General features: G+C 46.9%; 1 protein-coding gene and 2 pseudogenes across 1 annotated transcript; 1 reads left to right on the top strand and 2 right to left on the bottom strand.

Moving 5' to 3' along the window:
- The first annotated feature begins 416 nt into the window (after positions 1 to 416).
- On the top strand, positions 417 to 2,289 carry LOC119292070 (cytochrome b561 domain-containing protein At2g30890-like). Its single transcript, XM_037570901.1, has 3 exons — positions 417 to 1,202; positions 1,369 to 1,679; positions 1,766 to 2,289. The coding sequence occupies exons 1-3, from the start codon at positions 1,065 to 1,067 to the stop codon at positions 2,082 to 2,084; spliced, it is 768 nt and encodes a 255-aa protein (XP_037426798.1). The 5' UTR covers positions 417 to 1,064; the 3' UTR covers positions 2,085 to 2,289.
- Positions 2,290 to 2,418: 129 nt separating this feature from the next.
- LOC119355896 lies at positions 2,419 to 18,322 on the bottom strand (annotated as a pseudogene).
- A 1,220-nt stretch (positions 18,323 to 19,542) lies between these two features.
- On the bottom strand, positions 19,543 to 21,315 carry LOC119340153 (annotated as a pseudogene).
- Between the last annotated feature and the right edge of the window lie 1,095 nt (positions 21,316 to 22,410).

The raw sequence follows: 22,410 nt of genomic DNA on the forward strand, positions 1-22,410 counted from the left end.
CCAAAACAGTAGGAGATACAGGTTTTTTTTTTATTGTCAAGCCGTTGATGTAGAATGTGTGGGCATGTGTGTATGAATGGTGTCAAGAAGCAAAGCCATACGTCGTCCATCCAGAAAAATTAAAATGAAGACAAAACTAAAGCAAAAAAATGCCATGACACAAACAAGAGCAGCAGATACCTTTGCTCCGAGTTGTGCTGATCCTGATCAAAAGACAGGATCAACTTTGCCAAACAAACTCAATGGCACAGTTGAACAAGACCCAGCCTTTTTCCAAATTTGCTTTCTGCAAAGAAAAATTCCTCGCTAGATGCCGATGCAGCATCCAACAATATCTCGCTGTTTGGGTGCTTCCTGCAGCTCCACCACCACCACCACAAAAGCCACCCTTCCACTCCATCATATCATACCCTCAGAGCTGTAAAAGCACAGCCGAGCCAAAAATGTGCTCAAAAGCACGCCCAGCCCTTCTCATACCCCATCTTATTCCATCCCATTCCCCAGAAGTCCACCATGCTAAGCGGCAAAAGCGGCCTCTGATGCCCAAATCATTTCATCCGGCTGGCTAAAGGAGAGATAAGTGGTAGCTAGCATAGGACGCCCCTCCCAAGTTATCCTCTTGGCCCGGCTAAATCTTGCATTCCTCAACTTGCTCGCCGGATTCTTGCATTCCCCCGCAAGCTTCTTCGGTCGCCGCATCGCGCCGAGGGCTGGCGGTTCGCCGGCGCTGATTGGTCTCTGCGCATTGTTTAAGCTCAGCCAGGTTTCTTTTTCTCTTGTTCGAATGCTGGTATTTAAGGTGAGGGGGAGCTTTGCAAGAAAGGAATGGCTTGGATGGGTTTAGTAGCATGAGGTGGTAGTGGGAGAGAGAGCAGAGACTAGAAGCTTGCCCTGTCCATTCATCTTCTCCTTCTGCCATTGCCGGCATACGTAGGCGCGTCGATCAATCTTGCTTCGGTTTGATCTTTTGCTGCTCAAGAGGTTCAGTTCAGTTGCTTGCTCTTTATCTTCTTGGAAGTGCTTGCTCTGTTCCTGCTGAGGGCAGATTTGATAGACAAGCATCAATGCTACTGTTTGGAAGAAAAAGACTGCTCCCTGCAGTGTCTGGCTGTGTGATTCTCTTGCTTGCAAGCTCAATCCATGGCGCTTCAGATAGCCTGGAGGGTCTGAACCAAAGCTACAAGAGCGTTCAGCCATTGGAGGTAAATAAAAAGTTGTCAAGTTTTCTCTCCCCTGTAAATAAGTTTCAGAGACTCTTTCCATGCTCCTATGAAACTTTTGATGCAAGAATCTGAATGTGTCATTGCACAACTGCTATCACTGACTAACAGAAAACTTACACTGGGATGAGCTGCTATTTTTTTGCAGCTGACGCCCAAACTGTCGCTGCAGCTCAAGCTCCACGCCTTCCTCCTCTGGTCGTCCGTCGGCTTCCTGATGCCGATCGGCGTGCTGCTGATCAGGTTCTCGAGCAACGTGAAGAGCGCCAAGGCCGTCAGGGTCCTCTTCTACTGCCACGTCGCCGCGCAGGTCGCCGGCGTGGCCCTGGCCACCGCCGCGGCGGCGCTGTCGATCACCAACTTCGAGAACGCGTTCAACAACACCCACCAGCGGATCGGGGTCGCCCTCTACGGCCTCGTCTGGCTCCAGCCGCTCATCGGCTTCCTCAGGCCCGACAGGTACGAACATATTGTCACGCATAGATTCTGTCAGAAATTTGTGTGTTTCCCGACTGAATGAAGGTTTGTGATGTCTTGTTCTTCAGGGGCGTGAAGGCTCGGAGCGTGTGGTACCTGGCGCACTGGCTGCTGGGGGTGGTGGTGTGCGTCGCCGGGGTGGCCAACGTCTACATCGGCCTCCACACGTACCGGGAGAGGACGGGGAGGAGCGTCGGGCTCTGGACGGCGCTCCTCACCGCCGAGGTCTCCGCCGTGGCGCTCGCCTACCTCCTCCAGGACAGGTGGAACCACATCGTCCGGCAAGAAGAGGCGGCCACTGGCGAGGAGCGGCGGTCGGAGACGGGGACGTCGGAGGAGCCGTCGTACCCGGCCAACGACCACAAGGAGGTGGCCGTGATGCCGTAGCATGGCGATATATGGGAGCTTCGCTTGGGCAAAACGCAACACCGATTCTGTACAGTTCATGTGTCTTGGTAACTTGTTAGCTGAAGCTGCAGATTGAACAGCTTTTCAGTGAGAGTAGATAGAAAATAACTCTCGCTGGTGCATGATCAATTAACAGGAGATTTATATGCAGTACCAATATGATGAGACATTCCAGGAACCACAATGACCATATATAGTTTGCACTTCCCCAAATACACTGACCAACAGTGACCAAAATGAATTCCGCGGACAAGTTCAGCGACCCAGGCATTTTGCTCTAAAAAGTGAAAGTACGCCCATTACAACCTGCGAACTATGGTTTAGAGGCAAGCTTGGCAATGAGCTCGTTCAGAACAGAGGGGTCAGTTGCAGTCACATGTGCTGCCAATCGCTAGTCGCCATGACTCCTCCCATGTCTTCAGCGGACTGGACTTTGAGGAACTCCAGGCAGACCTCCTTGAGTCCACGACAATGGTGCTGTGCTGCCACAGCAAGGATGACCGTCACCGAGCTCAAGCCAATGTGCTCCGACAACCTCTCTTCACACATCAACTTGAGCCGCTAGAGATCAAACCTATCTGCGGCGGCAAGCAAGTGTCGCAGCCAAGTAACCTCAGCACCGACTTCCCCTGCCACCTCCATCTTGGGCATTGAGTCAGTGTAGACGAAATTGAGCAAGGCCTTGAACACATCCGCCTCCATGTCTTGTATCTGTATGGCACTGGCTGTAGCAACCCCCTCCTTCATGGGACCAAAGAGCTCTGCCATGAAGACAGCAGAACGGGACGCGAGCACGCACCGGTGGGCGTCGAACGTCTTGTGTCCGACCTCGAACGTCACGTCTGCGCCCACCTTTGTCACAAAGAGATGGTTCAGATGCTCGCTTATGTTGGATGGTGGCACCTCGATCAAGGGAGCAGCAGCAGCTTCGTCGATGATGAAATCACACCGGATGGTGAAACAATCGTCCTTGAGAAGATGCTTTGACTTGTCAAGGTCCTCTTCTTTCATGAAACGATGACCACCCCAAGTAGAGCCACTGCGAGAGAAGTTACATGTTTTGGCTCCATGGATGAGTGCGAGTTCTTGCTTGTCAACCTCATGAATGAAACTAAACCGGAGATGCAGCTTCACAGGCCGTGCAACATCCTGGTCAAGGACAAGATAAACAGAGATGAAACCGACATCCTCCGATCGAAAACCATTGGGATGGAACCTCAAAGCCCATTGATAGCCTCCAGCTTGGAAAGAGCCGGTCTTGATTGTCTCTCCATTGGGCAGGTGTTTGATGCGGGAGTAGCCTTCAACCACAAGCAGGTGATAGTACCAGCTGCCTCTGCTGGCTTCGCTGGAGATCACGGCCGACTCCGCGGATGGCTGCGGCAGCCTGCCGCGACCGACGAGGGATATGAAGGAAATATGCCCTAGAGGCAATAATAAAGTTATTATTTATTTCCTTATTTCATGATAAATGTTTATTATTCATGCTAGAATTGTATTAACCGGAAACATAATACATGTGTGAATACATAGACAAACAGAGTGTCACTAGTATGCCTCTACTTGACTAGCTCGTTAATCAAAGATGGTTATGTTTCCTAACCATGAACAAAGTGTTGTTATTTGATTAACGAGGTCACATCATTAGTTGAATGATCTGATTGACATGACCCATTCCATTAGCTTAGCACACGATCGTTTAGTATGTTGCTATTGCTTCCTTCATGACTTATACATGTTCCTATGACTATGAGATTATGCAACTCCCGTTTGCCGGAGGAACACTTTGGGTGCTACCAAACGTCACAACGTAACTGGGTGATTATAAAGGAGCATTACATGTGTCTCCAAAGGTAGATGTTGGGTTGGCGTATTTCGAGATTAGGATTTGTCACTCCGATTGTCGGAGAGGTATCTCTGGGCTCTCTCGGTAATACACATCACATAAGCCTTGCAACTATTATAACTAATATGTTAGTTGTGAGATGATGTATTACGGAACGAGTAAAGAGACTTGCCGGTAACGAGATTGAACTAGGTATTGGATACCGACGATCGAATCTCGGGCAAGTAACATACCGATGACAAAGGGAACAACGTATGTTGTTATGCGGTCTGACCGATAAAGATCTTCGTAGAATATGTAGGAGCCAATATGGGCATCCAGGTCCCGCTATTGGTTATTGACCGGAGACGTGTCTTGGTCATGTCTACATTGTTCTCGAACCCGTAGGGTCCGCATGCTTAAGGTTTCGATGACAGTTTTTATGAGTTTTGATGTACCGAAGGATTTCAGAGTCCCGGATGAGATCGGGGACATGACGAGGAGTCTCGAAATGGTCGAGACGTAAAGATCGATATATTGGACGACTATATTCGGACATCGGAAAGGTTCTGAATGATTCGGGTATTTTTCGAAGTACCGGGTAGTTACGGGAGAAGTAATGGGCCTTGATGGGCTTTAGTGGGAAGAGGAAAAAGGCTGCTGCGCCCCCCCTCCCCTTTGGTCCGAATTGGACTAGGGAAAAGGGGGCCGGCCACCTCTCCTTCTCCTCCTATTCCTTCTCCCTTCCTCCCCTCTTGGTGGACTCCTACTAGGACTTGGAGTCCTAGTAGGACTCCCTATCCTGGCCGCACCTTTGCCTTGGCCGGCCTCCTCCTCCTCCATCCTTTATATACGGAGGCAGGGGGCACCTCTAGACACACAAGTTGATCCACGTGATCTGTTCCTTAGCCGTGTGCGGTGCCCCCTGCCACCATATTCCTCGATAATACTGTAGCGGAGTTTAGGCGAAGCCCTGCTGCTGTAGTTCATCAAGATCGTCACCACGCCGTCATGCTGACGGAACTCTTCCCCGACACTTTGCTGGATCGGAGTCCAGGGATCGTCATCGAGCTGAACGTGTGCTCGAACTCGGAGGTGCCGTAATTTCGGTGCTTGATCGGTTGGATCGTGAAGACGTACGACTACTTCCTCTACGTCGTGTCATCGCTTCCGCAGTCGGTCTGCGTTGGGTACATAGACAATACTCTCCCCCTCGTTGCTATGCATCACATGATCTTGCGTGTGCGTAGGAATTTTTTTGAAATTACTACGTTCCCCAACAGTGGCATCCGAGCCTAGGTTATTTATGTTGATGTGATATGCACGAGTAGAACACAAGTGAGTTGTGGACGATACAAGTCATACTGCCTACCAGCATGTCATACTTTGGTTCGGCAGTATTGTTGGACGAGACGACCCGGACCGACCTTACGCATACGCTTACGCGAGACCGGTTCCCTCGACGTGCTTTGCACATAGATGGCTTGCGGACGACTGTCTCTCCAACTTTAGTTGAACCGAGTGTGGCTACGCCCGGTCCTTGCGAAGGTTAAAACGGAGTCTATTTGACAAACTATCGTTGTGATTTTGATGCGTAGGTGAGATTGGTTCTTACTTAAGCCCGTAGCAGCCACGTAAAACTTGCAACAACAAAGTAGAGGACGTCTAACTTGTTTTTGCAGGGCATGTTGTGATGTGATATGGTCAAGACATGATGCTGAATTTTATTGTATGAGATGATCATGTTTTGTAACCGAGTTATCGGCAACTGGCAGGAGCCATATGATTGTCGCTTTATTGTATGCATTGCAATCGCGATGTAATGCTTTACTTTATCACTAAACGGTAGTGATAGTCGTGGGAGCATAAGATTGGCGAGACGACAACGATGCTACGATGGAGATCAAGGTGTCGCGCCGGTGACTATGGTGATCATGACGGTGCTTCGGAGATGGAGATCACAAGCACAAGATGATGATGGCCATATCATATCACTTATATTGATTGCATGTGATGTTTATCTTTTTATGCATCTTATCTTGCTTTGATTGACGGTAGCATTATAAGATGATCTCTCACTAAATTATCAAGAAGTGTTCTCCCTGAGTATGCACCGTTGTGAAAGTTCTTCGTATTGAGACACCACGTGATGATCGGGTGTGATAGGCTCTACGTTCAAATACAACGGGTGCAAAACAGTTGCGCACGCAGAATACTCAGGTTATACTTGACGAGCCAAGCATATACAGATATGGCCTCGGAACACGGAGACCGAAAGGTCGAGCGTGAATCATATAGTAGATATTGAAGGAAATATGCCCTAGAGGCAATAATAAAGTTATTATTTATTTCCTTATAATCATGATAAATGTTTATTATTCATGCTAGAATTGTATTTTCCGGAAACATAATACATGTGTGAATACATAGACAAACAGAGTGTCACTAGTATGCCTCTACTTGACTAGCTCGTTAATCAAAGATGGTTATGTTTCCTAACCATGAACAATGAGTTGTTATTTGATTAACGAGGTCACATCATTAGTAGAATGATCTGATTGACATGACCCATTCCATTAGCTTAGCACCTGATCGTTTAGTATGTTGCTATTGCTTTCTTCATGACTTATACATGTTCCTACGACTATGAGATTATGCAACTCCCGTTTACCGGAGGAACACTTTGGGTACTACCAAATGTCACAACGTAAATGGGTGATTATAAAGGAGTACTACAGGTGTCTCCAATGGTCGATGTTTGGTTGGCGTATTTCGAGATTAGGATTTGTCACTCCGATTGTCGGAGAGGTATCTCTGGGCCCTCTCGGTAATACACATCACATAAGCCTTGCAAGCATTACAACTAATATGTTAGTTGTGAGATGATGTATTACGGAACGAGTAAAGAGACTTGCCGTTAACGAGATTGAACTAGGTATTGGATACCGACGATCGAATCTCGGGCAAGTAACATACCGATGACAAAGGGAACAACGTATGTTGTTATGCGGTCTGACCGATAAAGATCTTCGTAGAATATGTAGGAGCCAATATGGGCATCCAGGTCCCGCTATTGGTTATTGACCAGAGACATGTCTCGGTCATGTCTACATTGTTCTCGAACCCGTAGGGTCCGCACGCTTAAGGTTACGATGACAGTTATATTATGAGTTTATGCATTTTGATGTACCGAAGGTTGTTCGGAGTCCCGGATGTGATCAAGGACATGACGAGGAGTCTCGAAATGGTCGAGACGTAAAGATTGATATATTGGAAGCCTATGTTTGGACATCGGAAGTGTTCCGGATGAAATCGGGATTTTACCGGGTTACCGGGAGGTTACCGGAACCCCCCGGGAGCCATATGGGCCATCATGGGCCTTAGTGGAAAGGAGAAAGGGGCAGCCCAAGGTGGCTGCGCCTCTTTCCCCTCCCCTAGTCCTTTTAGGACTAGGAGAAGGTGGCCGGCCCCCCTCTCTCCCTTCCCCTCCGAGGAATCCTAGTTGGACTAGGATTGGGGGGAGGAATCCTACTCCCAGAGGGAGTAGGACTCTCCTGCGCCTCCCTCTTTGGCCGGCCAGCCTCCCCTCCTCTCCTCCTTTATATACGGAGGCAGGGGCACCTCTAAACACACAAGTTGACACAAGTTGATCCACGTGATCGATTCCTTAGCCGTGTGCGGTGCCCCCTGCCACCATATTCCTCGATAATACTGTAGCGGAGTTTAGGCGAAGCCCTGCTGCTGTAGTTCATCAAGATCGTCACCACGCCGTCGTGCTGACGAAACTCTTCCCCGACACTTTGCTGGATCGGAGTCCGGGGATCGTCATCGAGCTGAACGTGTGCTCGAACTCGGAGGTGCCGTAGTTTCGGTGCTTGATCGGTTGGATCGTGAAGACGTACGACTACTTCCTCTACGTCGTGTCATTGCTTCCGCAGTCGGTCTGCGTTGGGTACGTAGACAACACTCTCCTCTCGTTGCTATGCATCACATGATCCTGTGTGCGCGTAGGAAATTTTTTGAAATTACTACGAAACCCAACAGTTAGCAATTGCCGCATTTTATGATTATGAAATTTGGCAGATGGATGTCAAAACTGCATTCCTGAATGGATTTCTGGAAGAAGAGTTGTATATGATGCAACCAGAAGGTTTTGTCGATCCAAAGGAAGCTAACAAAGTGTGCAAGCTCCAGCGATCCATTTATGGACTGGTGCAAGCCTCTCGGAGTTGGAATAAACGTTTTGATAGTGTGATCAAAGCATTTGGTTTTATACAGACTTTCGGAGAAGCCTGTATTTACAAGAAAGTGAGTGGGAGCTCTGTAGCATTTCTGATATTATATGTGGATGACATATTACTCATTGGAAATGATATAGAATTTCTGGATAGCATAAAGGGATACTTGAATAAAAGTTTTTCAATGAAAGACCTCGGTGAAGCTGCTTACATATTAGGCATTAAGATCTATAGAGATAGATCAAGACACTTAATTGGACTTTCACAAAGCACATACCTTGACAAGATTTTGAAGAAATTCAAAATGGATCAAGCAAAGAAAGGATTCTTGCCTGTATTACAAGGTGTGAAATTGAGTAAGACTCAATGCCCGACCACTGCAGAAGATAGAGAGAATATGAAAGATGTTCCCTATGCATCAGCCATAGGCTCTATCATGTATGCAATGCTGTGTACCAGACCTGATGTGTGCCTTGCTATAAGTTTAGCAGGGAGGTACCAAAGTAATCCAGGAGTGGATCACTGGACAGCGGTCAAGAACATCCTAAAATACCTGAAAAGGACTAAGGATATGTTTCTCGTATATGGAGGTGACAAAGAGCTCATCGTAAAAGGTTACGTTGATGCAAGCTTTGACACTGATCCGGACGATTCTAAATCGCAAACCGGATACGTGTTTACATTAAACGGTGGAGCTGTCAGTTGGTGCAGTTCTAAACAAAGCGTCGTAGCGGGATCTACATGTGAAGCGGAATACATAGCTGCTTCGGAAGCAGCAAATGAAGGAGTCTGGATGAAGGAGTTCATATCCGATCTAGGTGTCATACCTAGTGCATCGGGTCCAATGAAAATCTTTTGTGACAATACTGGTGCAATTGCCTTGGCAAAGGAATCCAGATTTCACAAAAGGACCAAACACATCAAGAGACGCTTCAACTCCATCCGGGATCTAGTCCAGGTGGGAGACATAGAGATTTGCAAGATACATACGGATCTGAATATTGCAGACCCGTTGACTAAGCCTCTTCCACGAGCAAAACATGATCAGCACCAAAGCTCCATGGTTGTTAGATTCATTACAGTGTAATCTAGATTATTGACTCTAGTGCAAGTGGGAGACTGAAGGAAATATGCCCTAGAGGCAATAATAAAGTTATTATTTATTTCCTTATAATCATGATAAATGTTTATTATTCATGCTAGAATTGTATTTTCCGGAAACATAATACATGTGTGAATACATAGACAAACAGAGTGTCACTAGTATGCCTCTACTTGACTAGCTCGTTAATCAAAGATGGTTATGTTTCCTAACCATGAACAATGAGTTGTTATTTGATTAACGAGGTCACATCATTAGTAGAATGATCTGATTGACATGACCCATTCCATTAGCTTAGCACCTGATCGTTTAGTATGTTGCTATTGCTTTCTTCATGACTTATACATGTTCCTACGACTATGAGATTATGCAACTCCCGTTTACCGGTGGAACACTTTGGGTACTACCAAACGTCACAACGTAAATGGGTGATTATAAAGGAGTACTACAGGTGTCTCCAATGGTCGATGTTGGGTTGGCGTATTTCGAGATTAGGATTTGTCACTCCGATTGTCGGAGAGGTATCTCTGGGCCCTCTCGGTAATACACATCACATAAGCCTTGCAAGCATTACAACTAATATGTTAGTTGTGAGATGATGTATTACGGAACGAGTAAAGAGACTTGCCGTTAACGAGATTGAACTAGGTATTGGATACAGACGATCAAATCTCGGGCAAGTAACATACCGATGACAAAGGGAACAACGTATGTTGTTATGCGGTCTGACCGATAAAGATCTTCGTAGAATATGTAGGAGCCAATATGGGCATCCAGGTCCCGCTATTGGTTATTGACCAGAGACATGTCTCGGTCATGTCTACATTGTTCTCGAACCCGTAGGGTCCGCACGCTTAAGGTTACGATGACAGTTATATTATGAGTTTATGCATTTTGATGTACCGAAGGTTGTTCGGAGTCCCGGATGTGATCACGGACATGACGAGGAGTCTCGAAATGGTCGAGACGTAAAGATTGATATATTGGAAGCCTATGTTTGGACATCGGAAGTGTTCCGGGTGAAATCGGGATTTTACCGGGTTACCGGGAGGTTACCGGAACCCCCCGGGAGCCATATGGGCCATCATGGGCCTTAGTGGAAAGGAGAAATGGGCAGCCCAAGGTGGCTGCGCCTCTTTCCCCTCCCCTAGTCCTATTAGGACTAGGAGAAGGTGGCCGGCCCCCCTCTCTCCCTTCCCCTCCGAGGAATCCTAGTTGGACTAGGATTGGGGGGAGGAATCCTACTCCCAGAGGGAGTAGGACTCTCCTGCGCCTCCCTCTTTGGCCGGCCAGCCTCCCCTCCTCTCCTCCTTTATATACGGAGGCAGGGGCATCTCTAAACACACAAGTTGACACAAGTTGATCCACGTGATCTATTCCTTAGCCATGTGCGGTGCCCCCTGCCACCATATTCCTCGATAATACTGTAGCGGAGTTTAGGCGAAGCCCTGCTGCTGTAGTTCATCAAGATCGTCACCACGCCGTCGTGCTGACGAAACTCTTCCCCGACACTTTGCTGGATCGGAGTCCGGGGATCGTCATCGAGCTGAACGTGTGCTCGAACTCGGAGGTGCCGTAGTTTCGGTGCTTGATCGGTTGGATCGTGAAGACGTACGACTACTTCCTCTACGTCGTGTCATTGCTTTCGCAGTCGGTCTGCGTTGGGTACGTAGACAACACTCTCCTCTCGTTGCTATGCATCACATGATCCTGTGTGCGCGTAGGAAATTTTTTGAAATTACTACGAAACCCAACAGATATGATCAACATAATGATGTTCACCGATGAAACTACTCCATCTCACGTGATGATCGGACATGGTTTAGTTGATTTGGATCACGTGATCACTTAGAGGATTAGAGGGATGTCTATCTAAGTGGGAGTTCTTAAGTAATATGATTAATTGAACTTTAATTTATCATGAACTTAGTCCTGGTAGTATTAGCATATCTATGTTGTAGATCAATAGCTCGCGTTGTTGCTTTCATATGCTTATTTTGATATGTTCCTAGAGAAAATTGTGTTGAAAGATGTTAGTAGCAATGATGCGGATTGGATCCGTGATCTGAGGTTTATCCTCATTGCTGCACAGAAGAATTATGTCCTTGATGCACCGCTAGGCGACAGACCTATTGCAGGAGCAGATGCAGACGTTATGAACGTTTGGCTAGCTCAATATGATGACTACTTGATAGTTTAAGTGCACCATGCTTAACGGCTTAGAATCGGGACTTCAAAGACGTTTTGAACGTCATGGACCATATGAGATGTTCCAGGAGTTGAAGTTAATATTTCAAGCAAATACCCGAGTTGAGAGATATGAAATCTCCAACAAGTTCTATAGCTAAAAGATGGAGGAGAATCGCTCAACTAGTGAGCATGTGCTCAGATTGTCTGGGTACTACAATCGCTTGAATCAAGTGGGAGTTAATCTTCCAGATAAGATAGTGATTGACAGAATTCTCTAGTCACCATCACCAAGTTAGTAGAACTTCGTGATGAACTATAATATGCAAAGGGATAACGGAAACAACTCCCAAGCTCTTCGTGATGCTGAAATCAACGAAGGTAGAAATCAAGAAAAACATCAAGTGTTGATGGTTGACAAGATCACTAGTTTCAAGAAAAGGGCAGAGGGAAGAAGGGGAACTTCAAGAAGAACAGCAAGCAAGTTGCTGCTCAAGTGAAGAAACCCAAGTCTGGTCCTAAGCCTGAGACTAAGTGCTTCTACTGCAAAGGGACTGGTCACTGGAAGCGGATCTACCCCAAGTGATTGGCGGAGAAGAAGGATGGCAAAGTGAACATAAGTATATTTGATATACATGTTATTGATGTGTACTTTACTAGTGTTTATAGCAACCCCTCAGTATTTGATACTAGTTCAGTTGCTAAGATTAGTAACTCGAAACGGGAGTTGCAGAATAAACAGAGACTAGTTAAGGGTGAAGTGACGATGTGTGTTGGAAGTGGTTCCAAGTTTGATATGATCATCGTCACACACTCCCTATACTTTCGGGATTAGTGTTGAACCTGAATAAGTGTTATTTGGTGTTTGCGTTGAGAATGAATATGATTTGATCATGTTTATTGTAATACGGTTATTCATTTAAGTAAGAGAATAAATTGTTGTTCTGTTTACATGAATGAAACCTTATATGGTTACACACCCGATGAAAATAGTTCGTTGGATCTCGATTGTAGTGATACACATAATCATAATATTGAAACCAAAAGATGCAAAGTTAATAATGTTAAGTGCAACTTGTTTGTAGCATTGCCGTTTAGGTCATATTGGTGTAAAGCGCATGAAGAAACTCCATACTGATGGGCTTTTGGAATCACTTGATTATGAATCAGTTGATGCTTGCGAACCATGCCTCATGGGCAAGATGACTAAGACTCTGTTCTTCAGAACAATGAAGCGAGCAATAGATTTGTTGGAAATCATACATACTGATGTATGTGGTCCGATGAATATTGAGGCTCGCGACAGGTATCATTATTTTCTGATCTTCACGAATGATTTGAGCAGATATGAGTATATCTACTTGATGAAACATAAGTCTGAAACATTTGAAAAGTTCAAAGAATTTCAGAGTGAAGTGAAAAATCATCATAACAAGAAAATAAAGTTTCTACGATCTGATCGTAGAGAAGAGTATTTGAGTTACGAGTTTGGCCTTCAGTTAAAAACAATGTGAAATAGTTTCACTACTCATGCCACCTAGAACACCACAATGTTATGGTGTGTCCGAGCGTCGTAACCGCACTTTATTGGATATGGTGCAATCTATGATGTCTCTTACCGATCTACCACTATCGTTTTGGGGTTATGCATTAGAGACAGCTGCATTCACGTTAAATAGGGCACCATCTAAATCCGTTGAGACGACACCGTGTGAACTATGGTTTGGCAAGAAACCTAAGCTGTCGTTTCTTAAATTTGGGGTTGCGATACTTATATGAAAAAGTTTCATCCTGGTAAGCTCAAACTCAAATCGGAGAAGTGCATCTTCATAGGATATCCAAAGGAAACTATTGGATACACCTTCTATCACAGATCCGAAGGCAAGACTTTTGTTGCTAAATTCGGAAACTTTCTGGAGAAGGAGTTTCTCTCGAAAGAAGTGAGTGGGAGGAAAGTAGAAAACTTGATAAGGTAATTGTACCTTCTCCCTTATTGGAAAGTAGTTCATCACAAAATTTGTTCTTGTGATTACTACACCAATTAGTGAGGAAGCTAATGATGATGATCATGTAACTTCAAGATCAAGTTACTACCAAATCTCGTAGGTAAACCAGAGTGAGATCCGCACCAGAGTGGTACGGTAATCCTGTTTTGGAAGTCATGTCACTAGACCATGACGAACCTACGAACTATGAGGAAGCGATGATGAGCCCAGATTCCAATAAATGGCTTGAGGCCATGAAATCTGAGATATGATCCATGTATGAGAACAAAGTATGGACTTTGGTTGACTTGCCCGATGATCGGCAAGCAATTGAGAATAAATGGATCTTCAAGAGGAAGACGGACGCTGATAGTAGTGTTACTATCTACAAAGCTAGAATTGTCGCAAAAAGGTTTTCGACAAATTCAAGGTGTTGACTACGATGAGAGTTTCTCACTCGTATCTATGCTTAAGTCTATTTGAATCATGTTAGCAATTGCCACATTTTATGAAATCTGGCAAATGGATAAACAAAACTGCATTCCTTAATGGATTTATTAAAGAAGAGTTGTATACAATGCAACTAGAAGGTTTTGTCGATCCTAAAGGTGTTAACTAAATATGCAAGCTCCAGCGATCCATCTATGGACTGGTGCAAGAATCTCGGAGTTGGAATATACGTTTTGATAAGTTGATCAAAGCATATAGTTTTATACAGACTTGCAGTGAAGCCTGTATTTACAAGAAAGTGAGTGGGAGCACTACATCATTTCTGATAAGTATATGTGAATAACATATTGTTGATCGGAAATAATGTAGAATTATTCTGTAAAGCATAAAGGAGTGTTTGAAAGGAGTTTTTCAAAGAAAGACTTCGGTGAAGCTGCCTACATATTGAGCTTCAAGATCTATAGAGATAGATCAAGACGCTTGATAAGTTTTTTCAATGAGTACATACCTTGACAAGATTTTGAAGTAGTTCAAAATGGAACAGTCAAAGAAAGAGTTCTTGCCTGTGTTACAAGGTGTGAAGTTGAGTAAGACTCAAAGCCCGACCACGGCAGAAAATAGAAAGAGAATGAAAGTCATTCCCTATGCCTCAGTCATAGGTTCTATAAAGTATGCCATGCTGTATACCAGATCTATTGTATGCCCTACCACTGAGCTTGGCAAGGGAGTACAATAGTGATCTAGGAGTAGATCACTGGACAACGGTCAAAATTATCCTTAGTGGAATAAGGATATGTTTCTCGATTATGGAAGTGGAAAAAGGTTCGTCGTAAAGGGTTACGCCGATGCAAGTTTTGACGCTAATCTAGATGACTCTAAGTCTCGGTCTAGATACATATTGAAAGTGGGAGCAATTAGCTAGAGTAGCTCCACGCAGAGCATTGTTGACATAGAAATTTGCAAAATACATGCGGATCTGAATATGGCAGACCCGTTGACTAAGATTCTCTCACAAGCAAAACATGATCACACCTTAGTACTCCTTGGGTGTTAATCACATAGCGATGTGAACTAGATTACTGAATCTAGTAAACCCTTTGGGTGTTGGTCACATGGCGATGTGAACTATGGGTGTTAATCACATGATGATGTGAACTATCGATGTTAATCACATGGTGATGTGATCTAGATTATTGACTCTAGTGCAAGTGGGAGACTGAAGGAAATATGCCCTAGAGGCAATAATAAAGTTATTATTTATTTCCTTATTTCATGATAAATGTTTATTATTCATGCTAGAATTGTATTAACCGGAAACATAATACATGTGTGAATACATAGACAAACAGAGTGTCACTAGTATGCCTCTACTTGACTAGCTCGTTAATCAAAGATGGTTATGTTTCCTAACCATGAACAAAGTGTTGTTATTTGATTAACGAGGTCACATCATTAGTTGAATGATCTGATTGACATGACCCATTCCATTAGCTTAGCACACGATCGTTTAGTATGTTGCTATTGCTTCCTTCATGACTTATACATGTTCCTATGACTATGAGATTATGCAACTCCCGTTTGCCGGAGGAACACTTTGGGTGCTACCAAACGTCACAACGTAACTGGGTGATTATAAAGGAGCATTACATGTGTCTCCAAAGGTAGATGTTGGGTTGGCGTATTTCGAGATTAGGATTTGTCACTCCGATTGTCGGAGAGGTATCTCTGGGCCCTCTCGGTAATACACATCACATAAGCCTTGCAAGCATTATAACTAATATGTTAGTTGTGAGATGATGTATTACGGAACGAGTAAAGAGACTTGCCGGTAACGAGATTGAACTAGGTATTGGATACCGACGATCGAATCTCGGGCAAGTAACATACCGATGACAAAGGGAACAACGTATGTTGTTATGCGGTCTGACCGATAAAGATCTTCGTAGAATATGTAGGAGCCAATATGGGCATCCAGGTCCCACTATTGGTTATTGACCGGAGACGTGTCTTGGTCATGTCTACATTGTTCTCGAACCCGTAGGGTCCGCACGCTTAAGGTTTCGATGACAGTTTTTATGAGTTTTGATGTACCAAAGGAGTTCGGAGTCCCGGATGAGATCGGGGACATGACGAGGAGTCTCGAAATGGTCGAGACGTAAAGATCGATATATTGGACGACTATATTCGAACATCGGAAAGGTTTCGAATGATTCGGGTATTTTTCGGAGTACCGGGTAGTTACGGGAGAAGTAATGGGCCTTGATGGGCTTTAGTGGGAAGAGGAAAAAGGCTGCTGCGCCCCCCCTCCCCTTTGGTCCGAATTGGACTAGGGAAAAGGGGGCCGGCCACCTCTCCTTCTCCTCCTATTCCTTCTCCCTTCCTCCCCTCTTGGTGGACTCCTACTAGGACTTGGAGTCCTAGTAGGACTCCCTATCCTGGCCGCACCTTTGCCTTGGCCGGCCTCCTCCTCCTCCATCCTTTATATACGGAGGCAGGGGGCACCTCTAGACACACAAGTTGATCCACGTGATCTGTTCCTTAGCCGTGTGCGGTGCCCCCTGCCACCATATTCCTCGATAATACTGTAGCGGAGTTTAGGCGAAGCCCTGCTGCTGTAGTTCATCAAGATCGTCACCACGCCGTCGTGCTGACGGAACTCTTCCCCGACACTTTGCTGGATCGGAGTCCGGGGATCGTCATCGAGCTGAACGTGTGCTCGAACTCGGAGGTGCCGTAGTTTCGGTGCTTGATCGGTTGGATCGTGAAGACGTACGACTACTTCCTCTACGTCGTGTCATCGCTTCCGCAGTCGGTCTGCGTTGGGTACGTAGACAATACTCTCCCCCTCGTTGCTATGCATCACATGATCTTGCGTGTGCGTAGGAATTTTTTTTAAATTACTACGTTCCCCAACAGGATACACCGGCGAACGACATGATTCCTGCGGCCTTGCGGGCTGGAACTTTGGCGACGTGGAGCAGCAGCGGTCGCTGGGCGAGCCGGCGGCAGGGGAGGGTGGCGTTGAGTGGGCGCGGGGAGAGGCCTCTTGGGGGGACGGCCGCACGGGAGAGGGGTTTCGGCAGGCGATTCGGCGCTGGGCAGGGAAGTGGTCGACGGCGAGGCGGCGCAAGGGGACGGTGCCGAGCAGAGCAGCTTTTTTTTAGCCAGGAGCAGAGCACCTACATTAGTGCGGCCCAGGAAAATTCCACGCAATGGGCTCAAATATTCCCGCCTGGCCCAAATTGAAGCGCTTTTACGCGTAATATTATTCCTGCAGCCCAGGTTTTTTTTTGAGGACCATGGCAGAACTCAATCCATGGGTAGTACAAACTCTTCCCTCATTACAAAATTGTGCCTAGTCTCGTACCCTTTAGGGTTTTCTTTTCCTAGGCGGCGGCCAAGGAGACCCCTCGACCACGGCGAGGCAGATCGGATCTCGTATCCGGACTCCAGCCCAGCGAGGTCCACGCGAGCCAGAAGGTTGGAACAACTAACCTAGGCGGGGCGATCATGGCGAGTGCTGATTCATCTACGTCTAGGGTGGATGGGCGGAAGAACAAGGAGCAGGAGGGAGGGAAGACGAAGGAGAAGGGGCACGGTGGGTCGGAAGGGCCGAGCGATGGAGCGAATGTATCACAGGAGGATTCGTTGAACGACAAGCTCAAGTACATGAATCTCAGGGAGGATGAGGAGGAAGATGTGGTACTGGAGGAAGATTTGGAAGAGTTGGAGAAGGATGCTGAATTCATGGCGCTGGCTAGGGTTCGTGGCACAAACCGGTACTAAAGGTTCAACACGAACCATCATTAATGCATAGCCGTTCGAACCAGCATTAATGGTACCATTAGTACCGGATCAAAATCAAACCGGGACTAATGTGTCTCACATTAGGTCTTTTTTCTACTAGTGGCAGCAGCTCCGTCGATGATGAAATCACACCGGATGGTGAAACAATCGTCCTTGAGAAGATGCTTTGACTTGTCAAGGTCCTCTTCTTTCATGAAACGATGACCACCCCAAGTAGAGCCACTGCGAGAGAAGTTACATGTTTTGGCTCCATGGATGAGTGCGAGTTCTTGCTTGTCAACCTCATGAATGAAACTAAACTGGAGATGCAGCTTCACAGGCCGTGCAACATCCTGGTCAAGGACAAGATAAACAGAGATGAAACCGACATCCTCCGATCGAAAACCATTGGGATGGAACCTCAAAGCCCATTGATAGCCTCCAGCTTGGAAAGAGCCGGTCCTGATTGTCTCTCCATTGGGCAGGTGTTTGATGCGGGAGTAGCCTTCCACCACAAGCAGATGGTGATAGTACCAGCTGCCTCTGCTGGCTTCGCTGGAGCCGGAGTAAATCGTGGCCGAGTCTGCGGTAGATGGCTGCACCAGTCGGCCGTCGGCAACGACGGATACGCCGGCGAACGGCATGGCGATCTTGTGGGCTAGCACTTTGGCGATGTGGAGCAGCAAGGGTCGCTAGGTGTCATCGCCGGCGGGAGGGGAGGAGAGGGTGCGCGTGGAATAGTTTTCCCGCCAGCGTTTCGTTCCCGCGAGCGCCGACCATACAACGATCCCTGTGTTTGAGCATCTCCAGTCACAAACATTGAATTTAAGTCTTTGTTTATTTGTGAACATGTTCAAGCTTGTGCCCATCCGTGTAACAACACCTTCATTTCCCACCCCCCCAAATTTATATATGCAAATCATACACCTACATCATTCGACCAATATAGCACACAATAATTCAACAATGCAACGCATGCCAAAATGATCCACAACGAATAGAACTAACAATTCATAGATAGCCGATACTCTTTGTCGGTGCACCTTGTTGGAGTTCGTCGCACGCGAAGCTTGGAGGACCGGGAGGAGGAGATACTATACGCGGCGTGCCTAGCTCGGATTCGTCGAGCCGTACGGCGAGAGGAGGAGCACGAAACAAAGGACATGTCGAAGCTGGCGCTTCGGCTGATTTCTCGGATCAGAAAGAGGAGCACAAAAGGTTGTTCGAATTCAACGATGCCAAAGCGGAGGGAGAAATGGTGACGGAGCTAAATCCAGAAGAGCCTCGAATTGGGAAGCACATAATCTTGCTAAATTTTCTAGTTCTTTAGATACTGGTCGTCATTTGTGGCTAGGGGTTCCTCGTGATCCCCTAATTATTCCTGTAAACCTTGAAACTATCTAAGAGCTTGGTTTACCGCTCAAAAAAAAAAACCAAGCACACTCCACTAAAAAGAAAAACAAAGCACACTCTGCGGGGCAGTTAGCTCCTCAAAACTGCAAAAAAATACCTTTTTTTGCTCTGCAAAAAATACTTTCTTTTGTCTCGGTTCAGAACATAAATTCAAATCTCAGTACCTTTTCCTCCCTCGGTCTTAGGTTGCATGTCACCTTTCCTGGCCGCTTCTTTTTCTCTGAAACACAGCCTGAGCCTCCAAATTCAGTCAAACCACACAAGAAATACAGCTGCAAAAGAGGAGCGCAACTTGAGCATGAAACAACCTGACGTTCAAAAGCAATTTCCGGCAACTTACTCGTACTTGCTAGCTACAGGGTGACAATAAAAACGACGAAACAGACCACCATGCCAAAGATATTAGGCAGATAAGCAGCAACACGGTTTTAAGATCACTCATTGTCATCGATCCACAGTAGCAGCAAACCTCTTGTGGTAGTAGTAGTTACGACCACAATAAGTTCATACAGGTACTGATGCACTCCACTTACACAGAGTAACCAAGTTCAGATAATTTATACTAACGCATTCCTGACTTGCAGGATAACCACAGAACTACAACATCTATAGCATGGTAAGACAACCAAACCACAAACAACAACATCCATACCATGGTCAGATAACCTGCAGGGAGCAGCTTGCATAGCGATAACGGGCCGGCTAACAGTATAGCAACCTCTCAACGGTCCTGAGGGAAGAGCCATGCTGCCAGATACATCTCAGCGCAGCGCTTCCAGGAAATATTTGGATCACCGGAACCGATGCTGCGGAATCTCATGGAATAGACGCCGAAAGAAGCGTTCTCCTCATCATAGGCATAGTCTAGGCGATTATCCTCATCATCATCCAAGAAGAAGATGCGATCGCCCGGCAACCCATACCGCGACACGGACATGGACCTCAAGCACCTTCGCCCCAGAAACAGCACTTGATCATCCCCCACGGACCACGGTCGACACCTTGACCCACCGTGAATGCTCAAAGTCAGCCTCAAAAACCTCAAACTCATTCTGTCCACCCATAATTCTACCGTCCCCTCTAGGTTCAGGAAACTGACAACAAATCGTCCTGCGTACCATCAGCAACATCCCGCGCGATTCAACCAGGTAGAGCTTCTTGCAGGCCGAACTGTTGTCCTCGAATACACCATCATACCATGTAGGACAATCACCCTCGACGACTCGTCCAATCCGACAAACCTGCGCATCGCCGGTGCTATGGTCCTGGCTGATGGTCACCACAAGGAGGTTCTCGTCCTTGGCAATGGCGTACAGCTTGCCCTGGTAGAATGACATGTCTTGGAAATCCTCGATCCGATCATACGCACGCACTGACCACGACAAGGCCCCTGGCTGGCACATTAGAATCTGACTGATGGGTCCAATGCCAACTAGTGCAGTAACGAGATTTGGCGAGCACAGGATCAGCTTACTTATGCGCAGGTTGTCTGCTTCATTGATACGCATCCATGTGATGTAGAGGTTAGCAGATTCTACGCTTCCGCCCTCTGCCCATTTCGATTTAGCAGACGCGTTCGGAGGCCGGAGTCGTACACTTGAGAGAGCAGGGAGCGTCACGGTGGCCCTGGAGAAGGGGTTGACCATGAAGCAACCGTCATTGCGTGAGAAGACGAACCAGCTGCCACAGACATTCCCGTACCCGGCGAAGCCACAACCAGGGAAGCGGAAGGGCTTGTCGTACATGAGGCTGTAGAAGGTGCCGTCGGGGAGTGCCAGCAGCGGCAGCGGTGGCGGCTGGAGCTGCCTCGCGGCGGCACGCCACTGCGGGCACACCGCGGCAAAGCAGGCGCGGTCGGCGTGCACGGGGAGCAGGCTGAGCACCAAGCCTGCTAGGTCCAGCGGGAGGGCTGACCACGACGGCGGTGTCTGCGAGTGTGGTTTCTTCTCTTCTGCCATCAGTCCTGCAGAGAAGCAAAATCATCATCGAATGCTCTCGTTCCTCGAGCATCGCAACCAACCCCAAACGCGGGAGGCATTGCGTCGAACACTTAGCGTGCGTAGCCAGCGGACACGGCGGGAGCAGGGGAGGAGATGGCCTGAGCGAGCAAAAACGGACGGGGGAAGGTGAGGGGAGAAGGAAGAGGAGGGTACCAGACAGACCGCGCCGGGATCGATTTTCCGTCCGGCGTCCGCGCCGGTGAGTAGGCCGCCGCTCCTGCTGCTGCTCTCGTGCGGGCGGGAGTGGAGTGGCTTGCCCGAACTGGACCGTGACACCAAGTCAGTGCTACTGAGCCCAGGCCCACCCACACCCTCAGTCAGTAGTGTCCGCCTGCTTCTTCGCTGATTTTTCTTTAAATCCAAACCTCCAAACATGGCCCAATACCTCGAACAAGCAATGGAACTCGGTAAAAAAAAATCAGAGTAATGAACTAATAATCTGAAAAAATTAGTAAGTGGCTCAATTCAAACATTTTGCCAGGTAAAATGCCAAAAGGCATTTATATACTCCAAAAGCAAAGGAATCTTCAAACGAGGTTTTTCCCGCAAAAGAACATGCTTTTGACAAACAAACAAATTTGTGTCTAAAATGCATCTGATATTAATAAGTAAGCAGAATAATATCAAACAATCAGATGGCAAGATTTTAGATGTTATAACCCGCGGTGTCAAGTAAACGAGACCAGTGAGAAGGAGGCGTCGGGGGCTCATTTCATATGACTACGTTTCCATGATGTCGCTAGTAGGACACCTAAGCAGAGAGAACAAGTAACAAAAAAGCCCACTAGAAGCGGAAGCAGGAAGCCTTGCCAACATCGCTAGAGCAATGGTCGGAGGTGAGGGGACATGCTTAATCCGGTTGGAGATGATGACCACACCAAATCATCTAGACCATCCATGAATGGTAGTTGTTCCCCTCGATCTTCGCCGGCGAGTCTATGGGTTCGCCTTCCCTCTGCCTACGGCTCCAACTACCGGTGTCATAGAGGAAACCTGGTGCCTCGACTCCGGGTAGTAGATAGGTTGTTTTAGTCCTCGCAGAGATGATGCTCGGACGGACGCCGATGCTTTTTCTTCTATTGAATCTTCTGGACTCCGATCCTCCTCAAGTTCATCTGCCATGATGGTTTGGATAGAGCACCGACGAAGATTTCTGTCAGCTCCTCGGGGCTACGAGGTTAGGATTTCTCTTTGTGCGTACACGGCGGAAGATTTGGTATCGGGTTCTTCATATCGATTCAAGGGTTCAACGCGCGACGACTTTGGCCTGAGAGTGCTAGTCTTTACGGGCATGTGCGTGAAGACTTCACGTCTTTCCT

This window comes from Triticum dicoccoides, chromosome 1A, assembly GCF_002162155.2.
Source record: "Triticum dicoccoides isolate Atlit2015 ecotype Zavitan chromosome 1A, WEW_v2.0, whole genome shotgun sequence".
NCBI lineage: Eukaryota > Viridiplantae > Streptophyta > Magnoliopsida > Poales > Poaceae > Triticum > Triticum dicoccoides.